Source organism: Tricharina praecox (genome assembly GCF_024521635.1).
Source record: "Tricharina praecox strain CBS 144465 chromosome Unknown BZA05scaffold_10, whole genome shotgun sequence".
In the NCBI taxonomy this organism is placed as follows: domain Eukaryota; kingdom Fungi; phylum Ascomycota; class Pezizomycetes; order Pezizales; family Pyronemataceae; genus Tricharina; species Tricharina praecox.
Window position 1 is genome coordinate 64,756 of NW_026250412.1, and position 17,866 is coordinate 82,621.

General features: G+C 54.2%; 4 protein-coding genes and 3 non-coding genes across 7 annotated transcripts; 4 read left to right on the top strand and 3 right to left on the bottom strand.

Moving 5' to 3' along the window:
- Window positions 1-459: 459 nt before the first annotated feature.
- Window positions 460-2,635, bottom strand: BZA05DRAFT_25096 (uncharacterized protein). Its single transcript, XM_051480024.1, has 6 exons — window positions 2,560-2,635; window positions 1,924-2,509; window positions 1,815-1,867; window positions 1,600-1,755; window positions 803-1,540; window positions 460-753 (listed from the first exon to the last, which is right to left on the bottom strand). Exons 2-6 carry the CDS (start codon window positions 2,483-2,485, stop codon window positions 586-588), a joined length of 1,677 nt encoding a protein of 558 aa, XP_051339900.1. The 5' UTR covers window positions 2,486-2,509; window positions 2,560-2,635; the 3' UTR covers window positions 460-585.
- Window positions 2,636-3,519: 884 nt separating this feature from the next.
- Window positions 3,520-4,394, top strand: BZA05DRAFT_25113 (uncharacterized protein). Its single transcript, XM_051480027.1, has 3 exons — window positions 3,520-3,844; window positions 3,927-3,985; window positions 4,036-4,394. Exons 1-3 carry the CDS (start codon window positions 3,595-3,597, stop codon window positions 4,243-4,245), a joined length of 519 nt encoding a protein of 172 aa, XP_051339901.1. The 5' UTR covers window positions 3,520-3,594; the 3' UTR covers window positions 4,246-4,394.
- Window positions 4,395-7,426: 3,032 nt separating this feature from the next.
- On the bottom strand, window positions 7,427-7,511 carry BZA05DRAFT_t163. Its single transcript has one exon. It is a non-coding gene; the product is annotated as a tRNA-Asp (tRNA).
- A 948-nt stretch (window positions 7,512-8,459) lies between these two features.
- BZA05DRAFT_395592 (uncharacterized protein) lies at window positions 8,460-11,755 on the top strand. Its single transcript, XM_051483452.1, has one exon. It carries the CDS (start codon window positions 8,758-8,760, stop codon window positions 11,554-11,556), a length of 2,799 nt encoding a protein of 932 aa, XP_051339902.1. The 5' UTR covers window positions 8,460-8,757; the 3' UTR covers window positions 11,557-11,755.
- Window positions 11,756-12,080: 325 nt separating this feature from the next.
- Window positions 12,081-12,182, bottom strand: BZA05DRAFT_t162. Its single transcript has one exon. It is a non-coding gene; the product is annotated as a tRNA-Phe (tRNA).
- Window positions 12,183-13,183: 1,001 nt separating this feature from the next.
- Window positions 13,184-14,928, top strand: BZA05DRAFT_435735 (uncharacterized protein). Its single transcript, XM_051486378.1, has 4 exons — window positions 13,184-13,894; window positions 13,993-14,283; window positions 14,317-14,458; window positions 14,522-14,928. The coding sequence occupies exons 1-4, from the start codon at window positions 13,667-13,669 to the stop codon at window positions 14,812-14,814; spliced, it is 954 nt and encodes a 317-aa protein (XP_051339903.1). The 5' UTR covers window positions 13,184-13,666; the 3' UTR covers window positions 14,815-14,928.
- A 195-nt stretch (window positions 14,929-15,123) lies between these two features.
- On the top strand, window positions 15,124-15,208 carry BZA05DRAFT_t155. The gene has a single exon. It is a non-coding gene; the product is annotated as a tRNA-Asp (tRNA).
- Window positions 15,209-17,866: the final 2,658 nt, after the last annotated feature.

The window sequence follows — 17,866 nt, forward strand, 5'->3', positions numbered from 1 at the left end:
TCTGGGTGGTGAGGTGGTGAGGTGGTGAGTGGATTGAGGTGGTGAGGTATTGAGGTGAGAAGGCGAGAAGGTGAAGAGGTGAGGGGGATAGGGTGCGCGAGGGCTTTTCGGAAAACAGCAAGATCTCAGGAGCGAACGCCGAAAACACATTTTCACGAGTGCGAACTTGTGAACGACCACATAAACACTTGATATTCATGGATGCGATTGAAAGACTTGATTAATTGATTACAATGTACTATTGTCACACTTGAATGCTCTTAACTCCAGAGTACAAATTGTGACGTTTGGATCTTAGGCAACAGGTTCACTTGAAGATATGTTGTCGGAGTGAGGAACCGGCGCGGGACGGGGTATTCTCTGTTACTAAAGGAAGGAGTACAAGTTCTGAGAGGAATAGACTGTGTCGAGATGGTCACGGGGCAACCCGGGAGTGGGTGCCAATTTCAGCATCTGAACCTATTGTGTACAGTACAACTGCGAAGAACAAAGCCAGAATAGCCGAGAACATATTTTCGAGATAGCTGCAAGAACAACTCTGAGTAAATTTCCCCCTCAGCGGGGCTTCATAAACTATCTCCGTATCTAAATCTTTGACGTTCCGCTCACCACCCTTTTCTTGACTTCCCGGTACGCCTGCGGCCACACGCCAGACTTCCCCGGCGCCATGATCCCGTTCGGGTCCAGCGCATCCTTCAGCGTCTCGTTCAGCTTCATGAGCGCGTTGTCGTTCCAGTTGTACGTGCCGGCGATCTAGAAGTTGTCAGTAACAATCGCTAGCAGTGGGTGAAGGGGAACAAACCTGGTCCATCAACGCCAGATGCGTCCTGTACTCTCCATACCCAGCATCGGCACAGTCCTGGACCATCAAGTTCAGCATCTTGTACGCGCGCTTCTTCTCCTCCTCATTCGTGCGATCAAAGACGAGGCAGACGATATGGTGGAGTTCGCGCATGCCGACTGTGAACGTGCCGATGTAGTCGAAGCCAAACTCATCGCAGCGGTCCTTAGCCAGCTTGTACTGCCTATCGGCGTGGTCGCCCGACACCGGCGAGATCGGGCTGAAGAAGAACGCGGAGCCGTTCGGGACAAAGTTGGTCCACTCCAGCTCGGTGAACGTGGGCAGCCCCCGCAGCGTGCCCTCACGGATGTGCAGCACCGATTTCTCCGGCGGCACGTCGGAGGGGAAGTGGAATGTTGCGCCGGGGATCTTGCTGAACGCGCCCTTGATCGCCGCCCAGAATACGTCCCGTACCGCCTCCGGCCCGTACAGCGCGCCGTAGAAGGACCAACGCCCAATCTTGGTTGTCGATTTGGCAACGGCGTTGTCGATCTCGGCGGATGTCAGAGGCTTGCCGGTCAATGAGTAGTCTTTGCGCGGCCCGCCGACGGCGAGGTCGAGAGTAGCACTGCGGATCGAGGGCGTGTTTTGTAGGATTCCAGCGATCCGGAGAGGACGGATGATCTCGATGGCGGGGTGGAGGTCTTCGTCCTTCTGGAAGCTGATCATGAAGGCTTGGTAGCCGCCGGGGTCGGGCATCTGGGGAGTGTTAGGTTAGTCTCGGAATGGAGGCGAATCTGGGGCGGGGGAACACGTACAAGCCAGACACCCATCTTAGTCACGATACCATAGTTACTCTGTGTAAAGATTCCGTCGTGGAATGGGCCGAAGCCGTAGGGGAAGAGTTGCCAGGTGTTGGCACTTCCCGTCGGCTGGTTCTTGTCGGGCAGAGCGCCCATACCAGTACGGACAACCTAGTATCAGAGAATCAGTTTCGGAGCTCCATCGTGCAGCACGGGTTCCAAGCTCTTACCTCTCCGTTCGGCAGAACAACCTCCATACCGCAGTGGGTCCCGAAGTGATCACCTATCATCACAGGTGAGTACGCATTCCCGCGCAATACAAGACCAGTATGAACTTACCGTATGGTGTATATCCCACACCTCGATCGAGCGTATTCCCAAGCACACTCCCGCCGCCCAGATCGGGCGAATCAACCCACAGCTTCATCCCACGCCTCTGGATCTCTTCGTACAAGCCCAAGAACGTGACTCCCGGCTCGATGAGCGCAAAAGCATTGGGCTCGTTCAAGTCGAGGACCTTATTCATCCTGGCGCCGAGATCCACAACCGCTGAACCTCGCACCCTTGGCGCGGCCCCGCCGTATCCAAAGTTCCGTCCGATGCTAGTCGGCCAGATGGGCAGGCGGTGCTTGTTTGCGAGCTTGACGATGGCCTGCACATCCTCGGTAGAGCCTGGCCGAAGCACGGCAGACGCGACAAGCTCGTCCTGCCCGAGGATGTGGAAGGGATCGTGGGTCTTCGGAGGATCGTAGTAGGATTTGTCGTCGAGGGAGGCGGTGCTGACGATTTCGACGTTCTCGGGACCGAGGAGGGCGCGCAGTTCGGTGAAAGCCGCGCCCAGAGTGTCTTGGGTGTGGTGTGGGGGGAGAGCGCAGTTCTTGAGCTCAGCGGAGAAGGACATGATTGTGACGAGAGCTGTAGCAGGCTGGAGGTGTCAACTCAGGTTGGGAACTGAACTGGTGGTGGGATAGCTACCTTGTTTTGGGGGAGCTTTTATATATATCGAGTCGACACCGGTGAAGCCTGCGCATTTCCGCCATGCAACGCGAAGACAGGGAGCCGTATCACACCGTCACTGAGATGCCCCATCATCAGTGTTCCCGAATTAGACTCGACATCGGAGATCCTGGCTTCCGGTTTATTCAGCATCCATGGTGTCTGTCCTCTCCTTAGTTCCCATCTTTCGATCCCGTTGCAGAAAATCCTCTCAACATTCGCCAGCTGACCTGAAAAGCGTACGCTCGGGCTTCTTCTCCACTGAACACGTTTTGCGGGGAGAATCAAGCTATCGTGTACGTCCAGGTTTCCGAAACCTCCAGTGGCGGTGGTGGGGGGAGAGAGTTGAGCTACAAGGCATCCATTGAGCGGAATACCATGAGCATTCGCGATTCTTTCCCGGAAACAACGTAACGACTTCGCCTGGATATCCGTATCATAATGAGGTCAGGCCTGTCACTGTCAGCCTGTCACTTTCGAACGCCTTGCGGCCCCGATAGTGCTTTTCCAACGCCTTGCTCATGAATTGATAGGTACCTTATCCATCACAACGCCTTGCTGAAGTGACAAGGCTTTACCGGGATCCTGAATTTCCAATTTCGAAACAGATCTCCGTTCGACGTTGGTAAGCAGCACGAACGAGTTTGGGTCGCCGTCTCTGTAGCTTCATCCGGACGCATTGTCAGCACTGGTCTGATCTCACAACGGGCGCGCGTCGGATGCGGGGATAACCAGGTCCGAAACAACCAGTGCGACGATCATTCATGGTGGGGGTGGGGAACTTGGAAGGAGCCGACGCCTCGCCTCGCCTGAGTCGCCTCGCTTCTGCACCGGCTGCGACTGTCGGCTACGCTGCGGGTTTGCTTAGTCTGCTTAGTCTATGTACCCCGCACAATGCTAATACAGCCGGGGGTGGGGGGAGGGGGAGGCGACAACGAACCCTATTCCATCTATCACGACGGAGATCCGAGTCGACTGCGCGCGTTCCACACTCCCGCACTTGGGGAGAGGCGAATGCTATTTCACGCCGCGCCACTAGCGGGCGCACCCCTGATGTCGCGGCTATGTCCTAAGCGGCGGCAATTCCGCCGTCCGAACGTCACTTACTGCCGTCCGATTCCCTCCATCGCCTTCTCTGGACGACGCATGTTGATAGAGAGCTACTGGGCATTATGTCCGAGAAGAAATGAGGTTTCATCACATGCCTTCTCGAGTTGGGGCAGCGGAGGAAGAAGTTCATCATGGACATGGAAAAGGAGCGGAGGTAAACGGCGGATGAGATGACAGGACCTGGAATCTTGAGAGGAAGTATGGATTCAGAACTTCTAATCAAAAATTTCCAGCAGCTATGCTATTCAGTATTTACATACACACTTATGTTTATACAAAATCTTCTTCTGGTCGGGTATTTATCTTCCTTCAATTCTAGTATTTCTTCGATGACCGAGTCTGCAGCCTATTCAACACGATTCCCTCCAAGGCATTTCACACCAGGAGAAAATAGCCAACATTACACCGGCGGTGATGTGCGCGGAATGGAGTACCATATCATTATCGGCCTGTCTTCCTTCACTGGGAGACCAAGGTTCTCAATTTAAAGCCGGTACATGTGCCAGCACTGCTAGGTATGTCGCAGCTACACAGCTTATAGTTCATCCTTCTTGAGTTTGTGCTGGTTTTTGAGGTGAGCGTACGCATGGTAGATCTGTCGGTACGGGATTGATTTTCCACCTGTTTTATTAGCACGTATGAGCAGAAACCAGGGGGAGGGGAAGGGGGAGGAGTTTAAGGGGTGACCTACAGAAATAGCAAACCCAATGCCGTGCGTCTCCTTCGTGTTTGTTGTGCACGTCGGGACGGTTTATTAGCCAGCCGTAGTACCATTGATTAGCGAAGCGCATACCCGGCGCGAACAGCAGCGGCCGCCTGACAATCGGCCACCACAGTGATTTCGCTATGGGATGTGTACGGAGCTCGCCCCTTGGCGTACCCCATGCCGGTGGTATGGGTGTGTCCCATACGTCCGGGTCGGCGCCAGGTGGCGCCGGCTGGCGTTGGGCTTTTGCCCATTGTTGGTCAGCAATCGGGGCGTTGGCCGGCGGTGCAAGGGCAGCAGGAGCAGCAGGAGGAGCTGGAGGCGCTGGATTGACGAATGGGTTATGACCCTGCTGCGGCTGGGCTGGATTCGGTCCTTGGTTTTGGTTCCCGCCCTGCTCTTGCTGCGCAGTAATCATACTGTCGATCGCAGTCCGCATCCCCTGCACCGTGCCCAGCAGCACAAGTATTGCGTCAGTATCGGCAGCACCCACAGGCAGCTTCTCCCTGAGTCTCATCACCCTCAAGTTGTACTCTGCAATCCGGGCCGACAGGTATTCAATTCCTTGTCCCGTGCCTGACGACCGTAATTCAGGGTTTTCCGGGACGGGTAAATTCTGCATCGGATTTTTCTCCGGCGGCTGTCGCGGGTTCTGCGGTCGTCGGTACGATGGTGGAATTTGGTAGCCCGGTGGAAGTGGAGGATGGCCGGCTGGTGGATTTTGCGGGGGCTTCGTTACGCAACCACCAGTTTGCCTCTCGCGGCCAGCACGACCCCTACGGCCTCTGCGCCCTCTGCCTCGTGTACTCGTGGAAGGGGCTTCGACTTCTGGGCCGGCACCGGACGGACCGCCATCATCCGTCGGGAAATCGAACAGACTGTCTAAATTCACCTGGCCTGAATCCGGGGCAGGATATCCACCGATGTCACACATGTTTCCGCCTGGCAGAGGATTGCCGTACTGGTCCAAGTTCTGTTCACCGATGTCACCCATGTTTCCGCCTGGCAGAGGATTGCCGTACTGGTCCAAGTTCTCGAAAATGTTGCCTGGCATGCCACCACCCAGGTCCGGGAGCTGTCCACCCACGTCACCCGGGTTTCCGTCTGGCATAGGAATCTCCAACCCCCGGAAGAGGTGTTCGAAGTCATCCATATTAAATACGTCGCCTGGCGCAGGCGTGCCGCCTTGCTGGTTCAGGGTAGGGTCGAAAGCGGGGTTACCATCCACAGGTTCCCCTTCCGGTCTGAAGTAATTTCCGCCTGGAGAGCCATAGCCTGGGCCCGTCGGGGGGACATAGACAGCCTCGGGGTTGGGTATACCGGGGTTTGGTGGTGGTTCCAAAAGCGCTGGGTCGATGTATTGGGGGCCCTGGGAGCCGCCAAAATCTTGGAGGAGTGGGATCAGATGTTCCGGCTGTGGGGCGAGGATTGGCTGAGACTCACCGGGTTGCTGTGGATTCGGAGCAAATATGGGAGGGTAAACCCCCGGAGGAGCGGGATCGTTGTTTTCCTGGGTAGCAGCATTACCCGACGGTGATTGCATAGCCATGTAATTGAATGGCGGTTGGATGTTTTTCTGTGGCCATAATCTCTGCTGGAGAATTTCATCTGGCCACAATTCCGCAGCCAAAGCGACCGCCGCGTCGCCGCCGGTGTCGGCAGGCGCATTGGCGGGCGCATCGGCGGGCGCATTTTTATGAGATGTGGGATCGTTCCGGACCATCTCATTGATATAGTCTATGTTGTCTGCCGCAAGAAGTCCGGCTTGATAGAAGCGCTCGAGAATGGTCGTGGGTTCGGGTGCAGGCGTTTCTTGGTCGTCCATTATTCGAACAGTATAAAACAATTAGCTCTTCGGATTCGGCCGGGTAGAGGGGGAGATTGGATATTTTCTCCTTTTGCGGGAGCTCAATCGCCTTCTTTTGTGGTAGGGCGGATTAGACTGAGTGATGGTTGGTGGTATCTCGCAAGGTGAGAACCGTTAGATCTCCGAGGGATTACGGATCCTTGGATGCGGCCGAAAGTAAACCGCACAGCGGTATTCGTCTCGGATAGTTAGAGTTGTAATAAGTCCGTCATTAGGAAGTCATCGCGCGAACAGCAGAAGCACGCCGAGTTAATACCGTTGGGCGGATCGAGTTGTCCTCATGACGGGTCATATCGAACGACGGCCACGAGTGATGTCTTGAGGATAAGATCAACTATTCAAGACAATTCCTCATGGAGTTACAATACTCCGAGCTGGATAAGGGAGAATGCCAATGCATTTCCGTAAAAGCTGTTTTGCCCTCCATAGTCACTTCTGGTTTTGCGAGCGGTTCGTGGGCCATCGATCCTCCAGGCCGGAGGCGGAATCTTTGAAGAAAGCACATACAGAGAAAAAGAGAAATCGTGACGGTTGATCGTCTATCAGGATGATGGTAAGGATGATGATTATGAGAAGAAGAAGAAAAAGAAGAAGACCAAGAAGAAGAAGCAGAAGCCGAAGCCGACGGCTAAGACAGCATACGGCACCGTTTGACCCCCCACCGCTGGTGCTGCCTACCTTCCACCGACATCTCTCTCCTTCCCTCTCCTTCCGCCGGCATCCCTCCAATCGCTCTGCCCCAGAGCTGTTCATGATAGGATCATCTTGCCGCGTGTAATCTTTGGCCTTCCGCCGGTTCGGCAGGAGCGATCGCCTAACTGGTCCAAGAGGTTAGGTGTGCGTTTTGTGAAGAAACCAGTGATCGAAATGTGCACAGGATACTACTCTGTTTTAGAACTCACCTCAAGATGATGAAAAAGCTGTGAGCGTTCGACCCAGGTACGACCACCAAAAATTTCCACGGAAAGAAATGCCCTGGGTCCTGTCTGTGAAACTCAAAAAAACACAACGTGATGCTTTTTCTCACCCCAGCTGAGCATAATCGGTTGTCAAGAGTCTGATATATTTACACTGGGGTACCAGGTAAAACTAATCGTCTGACTCAGTAACCGACTCCAGACAAAACCACTAAAATTGATAGCACTCTCGGGCAAAAAGAGATACTCTCTGTCAGGGAATTGAACCCTGGTCTCCCGCGAACTATCACAGAATGACAGGCGGAAATACTAACCACTATACTAACAGAGATACATGTATGCATTGGCCCATACCGTGTTAAAAATCAGTTAATTTTCAAATTGGCCAATGGTGGACTTAGTACTTGTAAAGTTATCCACGAAAGACGACGGCTTAGTAGAATCACATATGTGGGCGGCAGTTGCATGTACACTACGTGGGGTATCACTGTTACAAACCCCCCTCATTGTGCAGATGGTAGATATTACTACGGATGATAACGACAATCTGGCTCGTCAACCTCCAAAAATATCTTTCCCTCTGTCTTCACTAAGAGGACCAGGGAGGATGGTTACTCACATGCCACAGTAAAATCATCATCGTCGAGAGGTGGGTTATCTTGATAGGAGTAAGTACTGGAATGACAGCTTTCCCGCCTGAGCAAACAATGAGGTAGTGGTATGGGCAAAAGGATCGGACGATGGTGGGACAAGCAGGGGACAACCATGAGGTATCACTCGGTCTACCCTTTTTTAATCGATTACATCGGATGTACCGAATAGCGCTGTTCTTGTATTTAAAGGCTGCAAGATTCGCCATGGAGAGATGCCCAATACTTTTTTGCTGTGAATGCTGATGTACGTGCACTCGTATGTAGAATCTCCGTGTACGGATTATTAATCATGGAATTTTCATCGCTAGCTCAGTTATCCTCAGCCTTGATCATCGCGATTAGATTGTGCATTTATGCATGTTGATCCGGCACACCTAATCCAAGATCATGACTGGAGTATGTACTCTATTTCTTCAACCCGAGTGGCTGTAAGTTGTTCCGCAGCTTTGACGAATAGTTAGCGACACTTAAATCACGTATGCATCAATGTCATGCATTCTTTCTTTCCTCATATCCCCACTGGCTGGGTGGTATGTACTGCATCGCGAAGTGCATTGCGTCATCGGCACTCCGCACGGCGCTCCACATGGGGGGACCCATGATCTGGTGCCCATCAACCCTGCCTCCCGTAGGTGGCTGCTCCAGGACGGACGGAAAGCCGCCGCCCGCTGTCAAGGCCACAGACTGGAGATTTTCAAACCCGATTGCCCCTCACACCGACAACTGCGATCGAGTACCCACGCCTTACACAAAAAAAACCTTCGAAACAAAACAAAATAGTCACGACGAAACAGAGAGGAATGCCCCTTGCGCCCGCGGGCCCCAGCCACCTCCAATAGTTGACGTCAGCAGCACCACCCTTACACACGAACCTCCCGGACGGGACACCCTTCGCATTCCACCGCCACCTCTGCCGCCGCAACGATGGCACTCAAAGATGCCGTCGCCTTCCGGCCGACGCCAGTCACGATCCTCAGCGTCCTCGCGTACTTCGCGATCCTCAGCGCTCTGCTCTGGACACACTTCGTCCCGCCGCCCGTCGCGTCCCACGGCGAACTCGACTCCTGGGGCATCGACTTCGCGCAAGCCTGGCAGGACCTACGCGTCCTGACGAAAGAATTCCGCCCGTACAACTCGGCGCGCAACGACGAAGTGCGCAAGTACCTTCTCAACCGGGTCGAGGACATCGTGAAGCGGAATGTCGAAGCGGGCTACGATGGCGTCGCCGAGATTGTCGACGATAATGAGAGCAATGTGCTCTTCGCCGCCGAGGCGGCGAGCGGGTTGAGCGTGTACTTCGAGGGAACGAATATCATCGTCCATGTCCACGGCTCCGACGCGTCGCTTAGCCCGGTGTTGGTGAACGCGCATTACGATAGTGTTTCGACCGGCTATGGTGCTACGGATGATGGGATGGCGGTGGTCTCGGTGTTGCAGGTCATCCAGGCGTTTACGCATCCCAGTCGGAAGGGCGACAAGAGGATCAAGCGCGGGCTGATCGCACTGCTCAACAACGGTGAAGAGGACTTCTTGAATGGAGCGGCGGCATGGTCGATACACCCGATGGCCAACCTTTCGCATTCGTTCCTCAACTTAGAAGGTGCTGGTGCCGGCGGACGTGCCACACTGTTCAGATCCACCGATGCTGAGGTGACCAGATGGTACAAGCAGAGCAAGCGTCCGTTCGGAACGGTCGTTAGCGGTGATGGATTCAAGCAGGGCTTGGTCAAGAGTCAGACCGATTACAAAATCTTCACGGAGCAACTGGGAATGAGGGGATTGGATGTGGCGTTCTGGGAGCCGAGGAGCAGATACCACACGCAGGACGACGATGTCAAGCATTCGTCGAAAGAGTCGCTCTGGCACATGCTCGGAACCTCGTTGCAGACTCTCGAAGCTGCAACCTCCGACACCACTCGGCAGTTCGATCGCGATAGTGGTCCTCCGGCGGGGATTGGACATACCGGTGTTTGGTTCGACTTGTTTGGTCGCACATTCGCTGTTTTGCGGATACACACATTGTTCGCACTCACCATCACACTCATCGTCGTTCCCTTCGTGATCATGGCCATAACGACGTATTTCCTGTACACCAACAACAAATTGTACTATCTCAGCAACACCCCGTTGGTCCCTCAGCCTTCGCGTTCCTCGAATGCTCCCCGGACCACGCGGGGCTGGCGCGGTCTCCTCCGCTTCCCCGTCGCTTTCGTCATAGCGACAGGAGCAACCATCGGCCTCGCTTTCCTCGTCAACAAGGTCAATCCTATGATCGCTTACTCGAGCCAGTACTCGGTATGGGCCATGTTCCTGGCACTGTGGTGGAGTTTGGCGTGGTTTGTGCTCCGTGGTGCGGACGCAGACACTGTACGGCCCACCGCACTGGGACGTGGCTACGCGTTCATCGAGCAGTGGCTGCTCTGGTGGGTGATAATGATTGCTGTCGCCGTTTCCATCGATCGCAAGGATATTGCGAGCGGATACTGGATGCTCATCTCCTATGCTGGGGTATTCCTCTGTGCCTGGATCTCGCTACTGGAGCTCTTCGGGTTGCCCTCCAAGCCCACTACACTGCCCCTCGACTTGATTCCGGACAACACTGTTAACGTCGATGATTCGGAAGACGAGGAAATTGCCGCGACAGAACGGACGCCTCTCAATGCCCGCGGGCTTGGAAGACCCCCTAGTTTCGGTGGTTACGGGCGTGGCAACTACAACGGGAACACCGAAAGAGAGGAGGAGGAGGAAGAGGAAGAGGAGGACCCCGTTCCCTCCGAGGGCGTCTTCGGCCGCGAGCAAGCCTGGAGTAAAGACATGCCGACCTGGGTGTGGATCCCGCAGTTCTTCCTGTCGGTGCCTTTACCGCTGATATTTACCGGCTCCGTCGCCCTGGTCCTCTCCACCGCCGCCAACCAAACCGGCGCTGACGGCAGCAGCACCCTAACCTTCTACCTCCTAGTTTCCGCTCTCTCAGTGATGATCCTCCTCCCCGGTTCCCCTTTCTACCACCGAATCAGCTACCACGTCACCCTGTGTGTATTCCTCGCCTTCCTCGCCACCCTCATATACAACCTCACCGCCTTCCCCTTCAGCACCGACTCGCGCCTCAAGGTCTACTTCCAACAATCCATCGACCTCACCACGGGCAACACCTCCGCCTACCTCGTCGGCCACCCAGACTTCGTCCCGCGCATCGTGAAGGACTACATTCCCTCCGCGCACACCGCCAACATCAGCGTGCACCCGGACCCTCTCCGCGTCGGTCTCACACGGGTAGAGTGGTCGCCGGCCCTCACTCCGGCGCCTGTACCAGGTGTCACCGATCCTTCGGGCTGGCTGATCCTGCACGCGACACGCCTCACCACTACCCGCAGCCGCTTCGTCGTCACGCCTGCCAACAGCCGCGCGTGCAAGCTGATATTTGTGAATCCCGTGACCAGCATCCGCATCTTTGGCAAGCACACCAAGGTCATGGGGAAACCCGTGCACCCCAACGGCGCGCGCGAGATCCGCCTCTGGACCAGGTCGTGGGATGAATCGTGGGATGTTGAGGTCGAGGGTGAGGGGGAAATGAAGGGCCGCGTCGTGTGTCTCTGGAGCGATGCGAACGATAAGACACTCGTCCCTGCGCTCTGGGAGGTAGAGAGGTTTCTGCCCGCTTGGGCGGTCGTGTCGAAGCTCGCTGATGGGCTGGTCGAGGGGTGGAAGGAGTTTACTGTGTAGTGACTGGACTCGTGGGAGGTAGCGCACGGTGAAGGAGGGGTGTATGATAATGATTGTTCTTATTTGCTTGAATTTGTATTGTTTGGCTTGTTTAGGTCGTATTTAGGTCGCTCCGGAGGATTGGATTCGAGAATATGGAGACTGGTTGGTTAATACAGTTGTTTATAACTCACATGTGTGTTTGAAAGGGGAATGGACGTTTTCAAGTTTCAACCGTGGGTCGTGACGTGATGTGCTGAAACTTTAAAGCGATCCACAACACCGCGATCTATGTAGAGATCCGGAAGAGCGAGATGTAATTTGCACTGCAGCGGGTAAGCGACTCAGCAGTCTGCGATCATGTACTTGATCCGCCAAACGAGCGAGCGAGGCCGATAAAAGTCTATTCCCGCAGGAACCGTTCTTTCACCGCTCTCACCCTACCCCACCCCACCAATATATGCACCACGACATCTACTCCTGCCTGCTCGGAATGAAAAAAAACTATTCCTCATCCCACCGACCTGACGAAAGCAAAAGATTGATGCGCCAAACCCGGATTGAACGGGTGACCTTCAGATTACCCCGGATATTGGATAGGACCGAATTACTTCAGTCTGACGCTCTCCCAACTGAGCTATTAGCGCTGGTTCATGTTTGTATTGGCACCGGTGTCAATTTGTCTGCCTAACTAGAGCTAGTAGCTTGGCGGCCGGTACACACAAGCTTCGCTGCACCTGTGTTGTGGAGACATCAACGCCTACAGTGGGTATTGTAATTTGTGGGATTCGGGGGTAGAGGTGGCTCTATGTTGTGGGGAGCGGTGAGCGGTGAACGGCGGTATGGATCTGATGCGGTCGCTGAATGTGAACTGTTCTCTGTTGGTGCTTCTCTGTGTCGGTCTCTTGTTCAACACATCAGACATTTTCAACCACTACACATATTCCCAAAAGTTGGACTTGTTTTTCTCTCTTGTTGCTTTTCTAGTCAATTGAATTAGTTCATCAGTTGCCCGTATGTATCCGTCGAGGGTCTCTCACCGGTCAACCGTCAAGACTCTTGCCTCAAGAGTCAAGACTAGGTATCCTCGTTTACGATCAGCGCGCCGCCGCCGCATTTCCCGAGTCCCGATACTGTCACCGACGGATACGTAGATATGTCATACCCAGTTACAGCGCTCCCGAGTCCCCGTGCTTCTCGCAAACGCACGGGGAGAATAGGTAGCTGCAAAAATTCCTGGAGACTGTATGCGAAAAAGACTCTGAAGATACGCCACTGCTCCACAAGTGAGACCCTTCCGACCCTGGGATGCCCAGTTGAAGTCAGTGTAGGTCCTGAACTGAAACCGGGTATCTATGTAGGTACCAATTACAGATCACTTGCCCCGGAGACTGAACCCTCCCCGAAAGTGCGGCCCCGCCCGCCCACCACCTTGCTGCCGGTATCTCTGTGTAGTTGACGGACTTGTTATTTTATCGCGGCAAAACAAGCTGAAGGGAGATGTGGAGTCTAGAATATTCAGCTTCACCTGAACGCGAAGGGGACAAGCGGGATCAGGGATGTGGATTAATGCCCCGGGAAACTCCGTTAGAAGGGATTTTTCCCCGAAGCCATGTCCCCAAGACGTTAGATTGTTTCATCCGCAAAGATGTGTGCAGTCCCAGAGATCGAAGCGAACTTCGGTTGCGATAGAACGTGGGAGGGAAGCGCATCCCACATCCTTCTTAAGGGTCCGAAACGCGAAGACGGTTTTCTTCGTCGACATCCCCACTCGAACTAGATGGATCCCCGAAATCCGACACACCCCCGGGATGTCGCTCTTGTCAGGAACACACGGGTGGATGAAGATCAGAATGTCGATCCTGACGCTTCTCAACAAGCTACGGACAACTCATCGGTTCCACCATCTAGTAGGAGAGAGAACGAGAGATCTCCTTTTCACGGACGGCTGAATGCACGGCACTCTGACGGCATTGCCATCTCGCACCGTTGGGGGCTGATAACTCTGTTCGACAGCGTACAAGCTTGCCACCACCGCTCGTACATATGAAGAACCCTCCTCCCCCCCTCCTCCCGAACGAGGGCAGTGATGAAGTAGCGACTCGTCGATCGGTTCGCATTCTTCACCGGTATGGCTAGCGATGGGCTCCCGTACGAGAACCTTGTCCCGTATCTTTCGACCTCGATAATCACCCTCTCAACCCTTGCGGCGATCATAGTAACCGGCAGGATGTACGGGCGGATGTTTCTGCTGAGGAGCGTGGGCTGGGATGACTACTGCATCGTTGTCGCTGTCCTCGCCGCGCTGTCGTTGACGACATCTACATGTCTGGCCGTCCGGGCAGGGACCGGACGACACGTGGGATGTTTCCCCAGCCAATCTGTCCCGTCTCCCCAGAGTATGTACTTCTCCCCGATTTTCTCACCTCCTTCTCCCGATTGAACACGGCGATGCAGTACATGATCGGCACGCAAATCAGCTACTGCGTCTGCCTCGGCTTCGCTCGCGCCTCTCTCCTGCTGCAGCTCCTCCGCTTAGCGCCGTCACCCAAAATGCGCCGGTTCTACTGGACGCTGTTTGCGCTCAACGCGCTCGTGACGGTGATCACGCTCTCGATTAGCGTCTTCAAATGTCCGCGGCGATCGGGCATTCACCCGGAAGACGTACCCGCGTTCATCAAGAGCTCGTGCCGAGTCTTCTTTCCTATACGGTTTACGGTTGCGGTGATGGGCGTCGTGATGGACTTTGTCTGTTGGCTTGCGCCGCTGAAGCTTATCTAGAGGATCAGAGTACCGAGGCGGCAGAGGTGGGTGCTGTACGCCAGCTTCGGCGCCGGAGGGAGCGTCTGGGTGTCGAGTGTGACGCGGATGTCGTATTTCATCGATATCCCAAACATTGCTCGCTTCTTTGCCGATCCTACATGTAGGGCCCCCCACCTCCCCCCGGACCCCTAACGACCCGTGCTGTCAGGCTGATGAAGCGCAGATAAAGTCGTATACCCCGCGCTCTGGACAGCGATCGAATGCAACCTGGCAATCATCTGCGCGTCGATACCGTGTCTGCACATCGTGGTGAAGAGAGTGTTTCCGCGGATACTGGGGACCACGGTCGAGAAGGACAGGTCGTCGGAGATTGGCATCAGCGCGGGCGCCGGTGACATGGAGATGAATAGTTCCTATCACAGCACGGTCAATAGCTTGGATGGGGACGGGGGAGCGCACGGGAACGGGATGAGGGACGAGAACGGGACGGAGGAGCGGAGTAGAGAGGGCGTGTAACCGTATGTGGAGGAAGGGACGAAGCGGACGAACTTGATACCTCATGCGATGTAAAATAAACTGCCGTGGTCGTACGGAGATGACGATGGAGTACGATCGATTCTTTCCCATCCCCCCCGCATTACAGTCATGTTTACTGCGCCGCGCTCCTCACAATGATCCGCTAATACCTGATCAGCAGGAACTTCCCTGGCCGTCCAAATCTCGACACTGCGGCTCGCCGGTCGTGGGGGTTGGCGGAGAGGTAATGCCCTGCCACTCTTCATCACTGCTATATGATGTGCGCTTTTAAGGTCCTTCATACAACCGTCTCTGTTAGTATAGTGGTTAGTATTTCCGCCTGTCATTCTGTGATAGTCCGCGGGAGACCAGGGTTCAATTCCCTGACAGAGAGTCATTTTTTGCTCGTCTTTCGTTCTGTTAGCGCATCGCAAGAATGGCAGTGGCAGTGTGGGTCAGTCATTGCATTAGCCTCGAGGACTGCGGCACTGCCGAATCACCGTGGGAAGAAACGGCGACGTTAAGGCCGGCGTCAGCCGCGTGGTGGGCAAATACATTGGAACTTGGTGGTGCACCAACGGAAGGGATAAATTACTCAAGAGGCAATAGCCAACATGTAGATAGGTCAAAGTCGAGAAGAATTCTGTGGAGTACCAGTCTACCGTATCAACTTGAAACTGATCATGTGCTGGATGGTGAAGTTGCTGTTGCAACTTGCCTTTGGTGGAGCCTTGGAGGCGTCAACATGGTCCACCTCTGGAAGCGACAGTTGCTGGCGGTGCTTTACCGGTTGCCGGTTTAGGTATTCCCTCTGGCCATCATGATCAAATATCTCGTCGTCGTCGTCGGACATATCATGTGTTGTTCACCAAACAGCTTCGCCTGGACAACAACACACAATACACACAGAGCCCCCGGGAGTCGGAGGCGTGGTATGTAGGATCGAGTACTGCTAAGTAAATTCGTGTGGTTTTCCACTGCTGCAACGGATTACGATCCATTATCCATGATGAACGATGTTGATCGCCGTAGACAGTCTCTGTAGAGGTGCGGCAGAACGGCGTGAATTTCGCTGCCGGATGTACGGGTACTTTTTTCGAGCACATAGAGACTGGAGTGGAGTAGAAGATCGCCCAGATGATCAGCCACTATCATAGTAGAGTACTCAGGAGTCAATACGATAGTCCGCTCCCGCCGGGCAGCGGTCAGCTCGCATCTTAAGCTACCTACCTACACTGTCACCAATAAAACCCACATCGCGGCTCTCGGGCCCAGGCCATCCCACCATGCTAGCGCCGTCACTCGGCCTGCTCGAATCCGTGCAACTTTCTTGCTCGAATTGCGAAATAAATTGAAGATCTCTCTCTTTCCTGCTCGAATACGGAATACCGTCGAGCACATGCGACTTTCCTCCGATAGCTCCTCCTCCAGGAGTCGAGTGCTGAAAATTGGTGGTGCTGATGTCCGGATGCGCACCGTTGTCTATGCCCTAGGGTACAAGCGATGCGTTGATCGCGCGTTTATTGCACACAAAATGTCGTAAAATGCGTTGCACAGTTTTAGTGACAGATGCGCACCGTGAAAATTACGTTATTGCCGAAAAATGCGTGAATTCTGCCAAGCTTTACTCTCAGGTGTGCTCTAAACTTTAAAGGTAGACGGGGAGTAGCTTTGAGAAGAAAAGTTGTTGTATTGGTCTTTGTTACGTATAAGTGTCATCCGGGAAGCATTGGAAGAGTCAATCAATCCACACAGTTAGGGAATGACTCTAGGTAATGAAGGAATGACTCTAGTCAATAATCAGGGATGACTCCAGTCACCGAGTAGGAATGACTGAGTAAACCCGCGAGACTCGAATAAAAACCCGACCTCGACAGTCTGTTGAAGTTCATGTTGACAGTACGATGATGCTGGCCTTCGCGATGCGTATCACGGTGACGTTGGAGTACTCTTGTCTAGGTATACTGCCGCCGTACTCTGCGCTCTCTCTCATCACTATCATCATCACCACATCCACCACCGGTGAGGCTCTTTTAGTGAAGCACCGGCGGCGGTAGGCCACCGTGGCTAAGTTTGTGGCCTCGTCACCTAGGTTTATGGCCTCGTCACCAATGTTTGTGGCCTCGTCACCAAGAAGTTAAACTCGTTATCACAACTTGTCCTTTTGTACACTCTCTCTTTTACTTCTGTATCGTACACTGTCTTTACATCACCGTCAATACATACATTCACATCAACACTGTGCCAATATTCTCCAGGTCGACCGGCGTGACGAGGATGGGAGCACACACAGAGGAGGGAGCGGAGATGGGAGGTTAGCCGTCTATTCGATAGATGGTGATCAAGAAAGAAGAAGAAAACCTGTGGGTGTTAGCTTAAGTCCCCCTCCTCATTTGGTCAACCCCGCCATGCCCACTACGTTTCCTTTCGCTGATAGCTCCACTCACAGGCAGCTCCTCTCCCGACAGCTCCTCCATCACTTCGCCACGTTGCCAGCGAGTCATTCGCTGCGAGGACAGTGTTCTATCCGCGGCGGGGGAAGGGTGGTATCCACCGGGAGAACAGCAAGGGCACCGGCGATGAGAGTGTGGTATCGGCGGTAAGGGCAGTGTGGTATCGGCGGTAAGGGCAGTGTGGGAAGACCAACTTGGCTGACAGCCAGCGCAGGACGCCAAGAACAGCAAGGACGGCAAGGGCACTGGCGACAAGACTGTGGTATCCATGGTGGGTAGAGTCTGTTATCAGCGACGGGGAGGATGTGCTATCCGCGGCGGTGGCAGTGCGGTATGCAGCCAGGCAACTGTAGGAAGAAGGACAAGGAGCATAGTACCACAGATTAATAAATTATGTACCTAAAATAACGCATTTGACAACACTGCAAATTACCTACATAAACGTGTTTTACAACCCAACGCATTACAATACGCATTGCAGACGCATTGCAGACGCATTGCAGACGCATTGGCGGAGACGCAGTACAACTACCGGCTATGTGGTAAAAATTCGAGTACATACCCCACACACTCTCACTCTCGAACCCTTGGCTGGCCCT

What these genes read in the sequence shown, in the direction of transcription:
- BZA05DRAFT_25113 (XM_051480027.1), top strand. Translation starts at nt 3,595, where the DNA reads ATGCTATTTCACGCCGCGCCACTAGCGGGCGCACCCCTGATGTCGCGG. An exon ending in GACATGGAAAAGGAGCGGAG is followed by an intron (nt 3,845 to 3,926) that starts GTAAACGGCGGA and finishes AATTTCCAGCAG; the next exon opens with CTATGCTATTCAGTATTTAC. An exon ending in CAAAATCTTCTTCTGGTCGG is followed by an intron (nt 3,986 to 4,035) that starts GTATTTATCTTC and finishes CCGAGTCTGCAG; the next exon opens with CCTATTCAACACGATTCCCT.
- BZA05DRAFT_25096 (XM_051480024.1), bottom strand. Translation starts at nt 2,485, where the DNA reads ATGTCCTTCTCCGCTGAGCTCAAGAACTGCGCTCTCCCCCCACACCAC. An exon ending in TGTGGGATATACACCATACG is followed by an intron (nt 1,868 to 1,923) that starts GTAAGTTCATAC and finishes CTGTGATGATAG; the next exon opens with GTGATCACTTCGGGACCCAC. An exon ending in TTGTTCTGCCGAACGGAGAG is followed by an intron (nt 1,756 to 1,814) that starts GTAAGAGCTTGG and finishes CTCTGATACTAG; the next exon opens with GTTGTCCGTACTGGTATGGG.
- BZA05DRAFT_395592 (XM_051483452.1), top strand. Translation starts at nt 8,758, where the DNA reads ATGGCACTCAAAGATGCCGTCGCCTTCCGGCCGACGCCAGTCACGATC.
- BZA05DRAFT_435735 (XM_051486378.1), top strand. Translation starts at nt 13,667, where the DNA reads ATGGCTAGCGATGGGCTCCCGTACGAGAACCTTGTCCCGTATCTTTCG. An exon ending in GGGCAGGGACCGGACGACAC is followed by an intron (nt 13,895 to 13,992) that starts GTGGGATGTTTC and finishes ACGGCGATGCAG; the next exon opens with TACATGATCGGCACGCAAAT. An exon ending in CTTCTTTGCCGATCCTACAT is followed by an intron (nt 14,459 to 14,521) that starts GTAGGGCCCCCC and finishes GATGAAGCGCAG; the next exon opens with ATAAAGTCGTATACCCCGCG.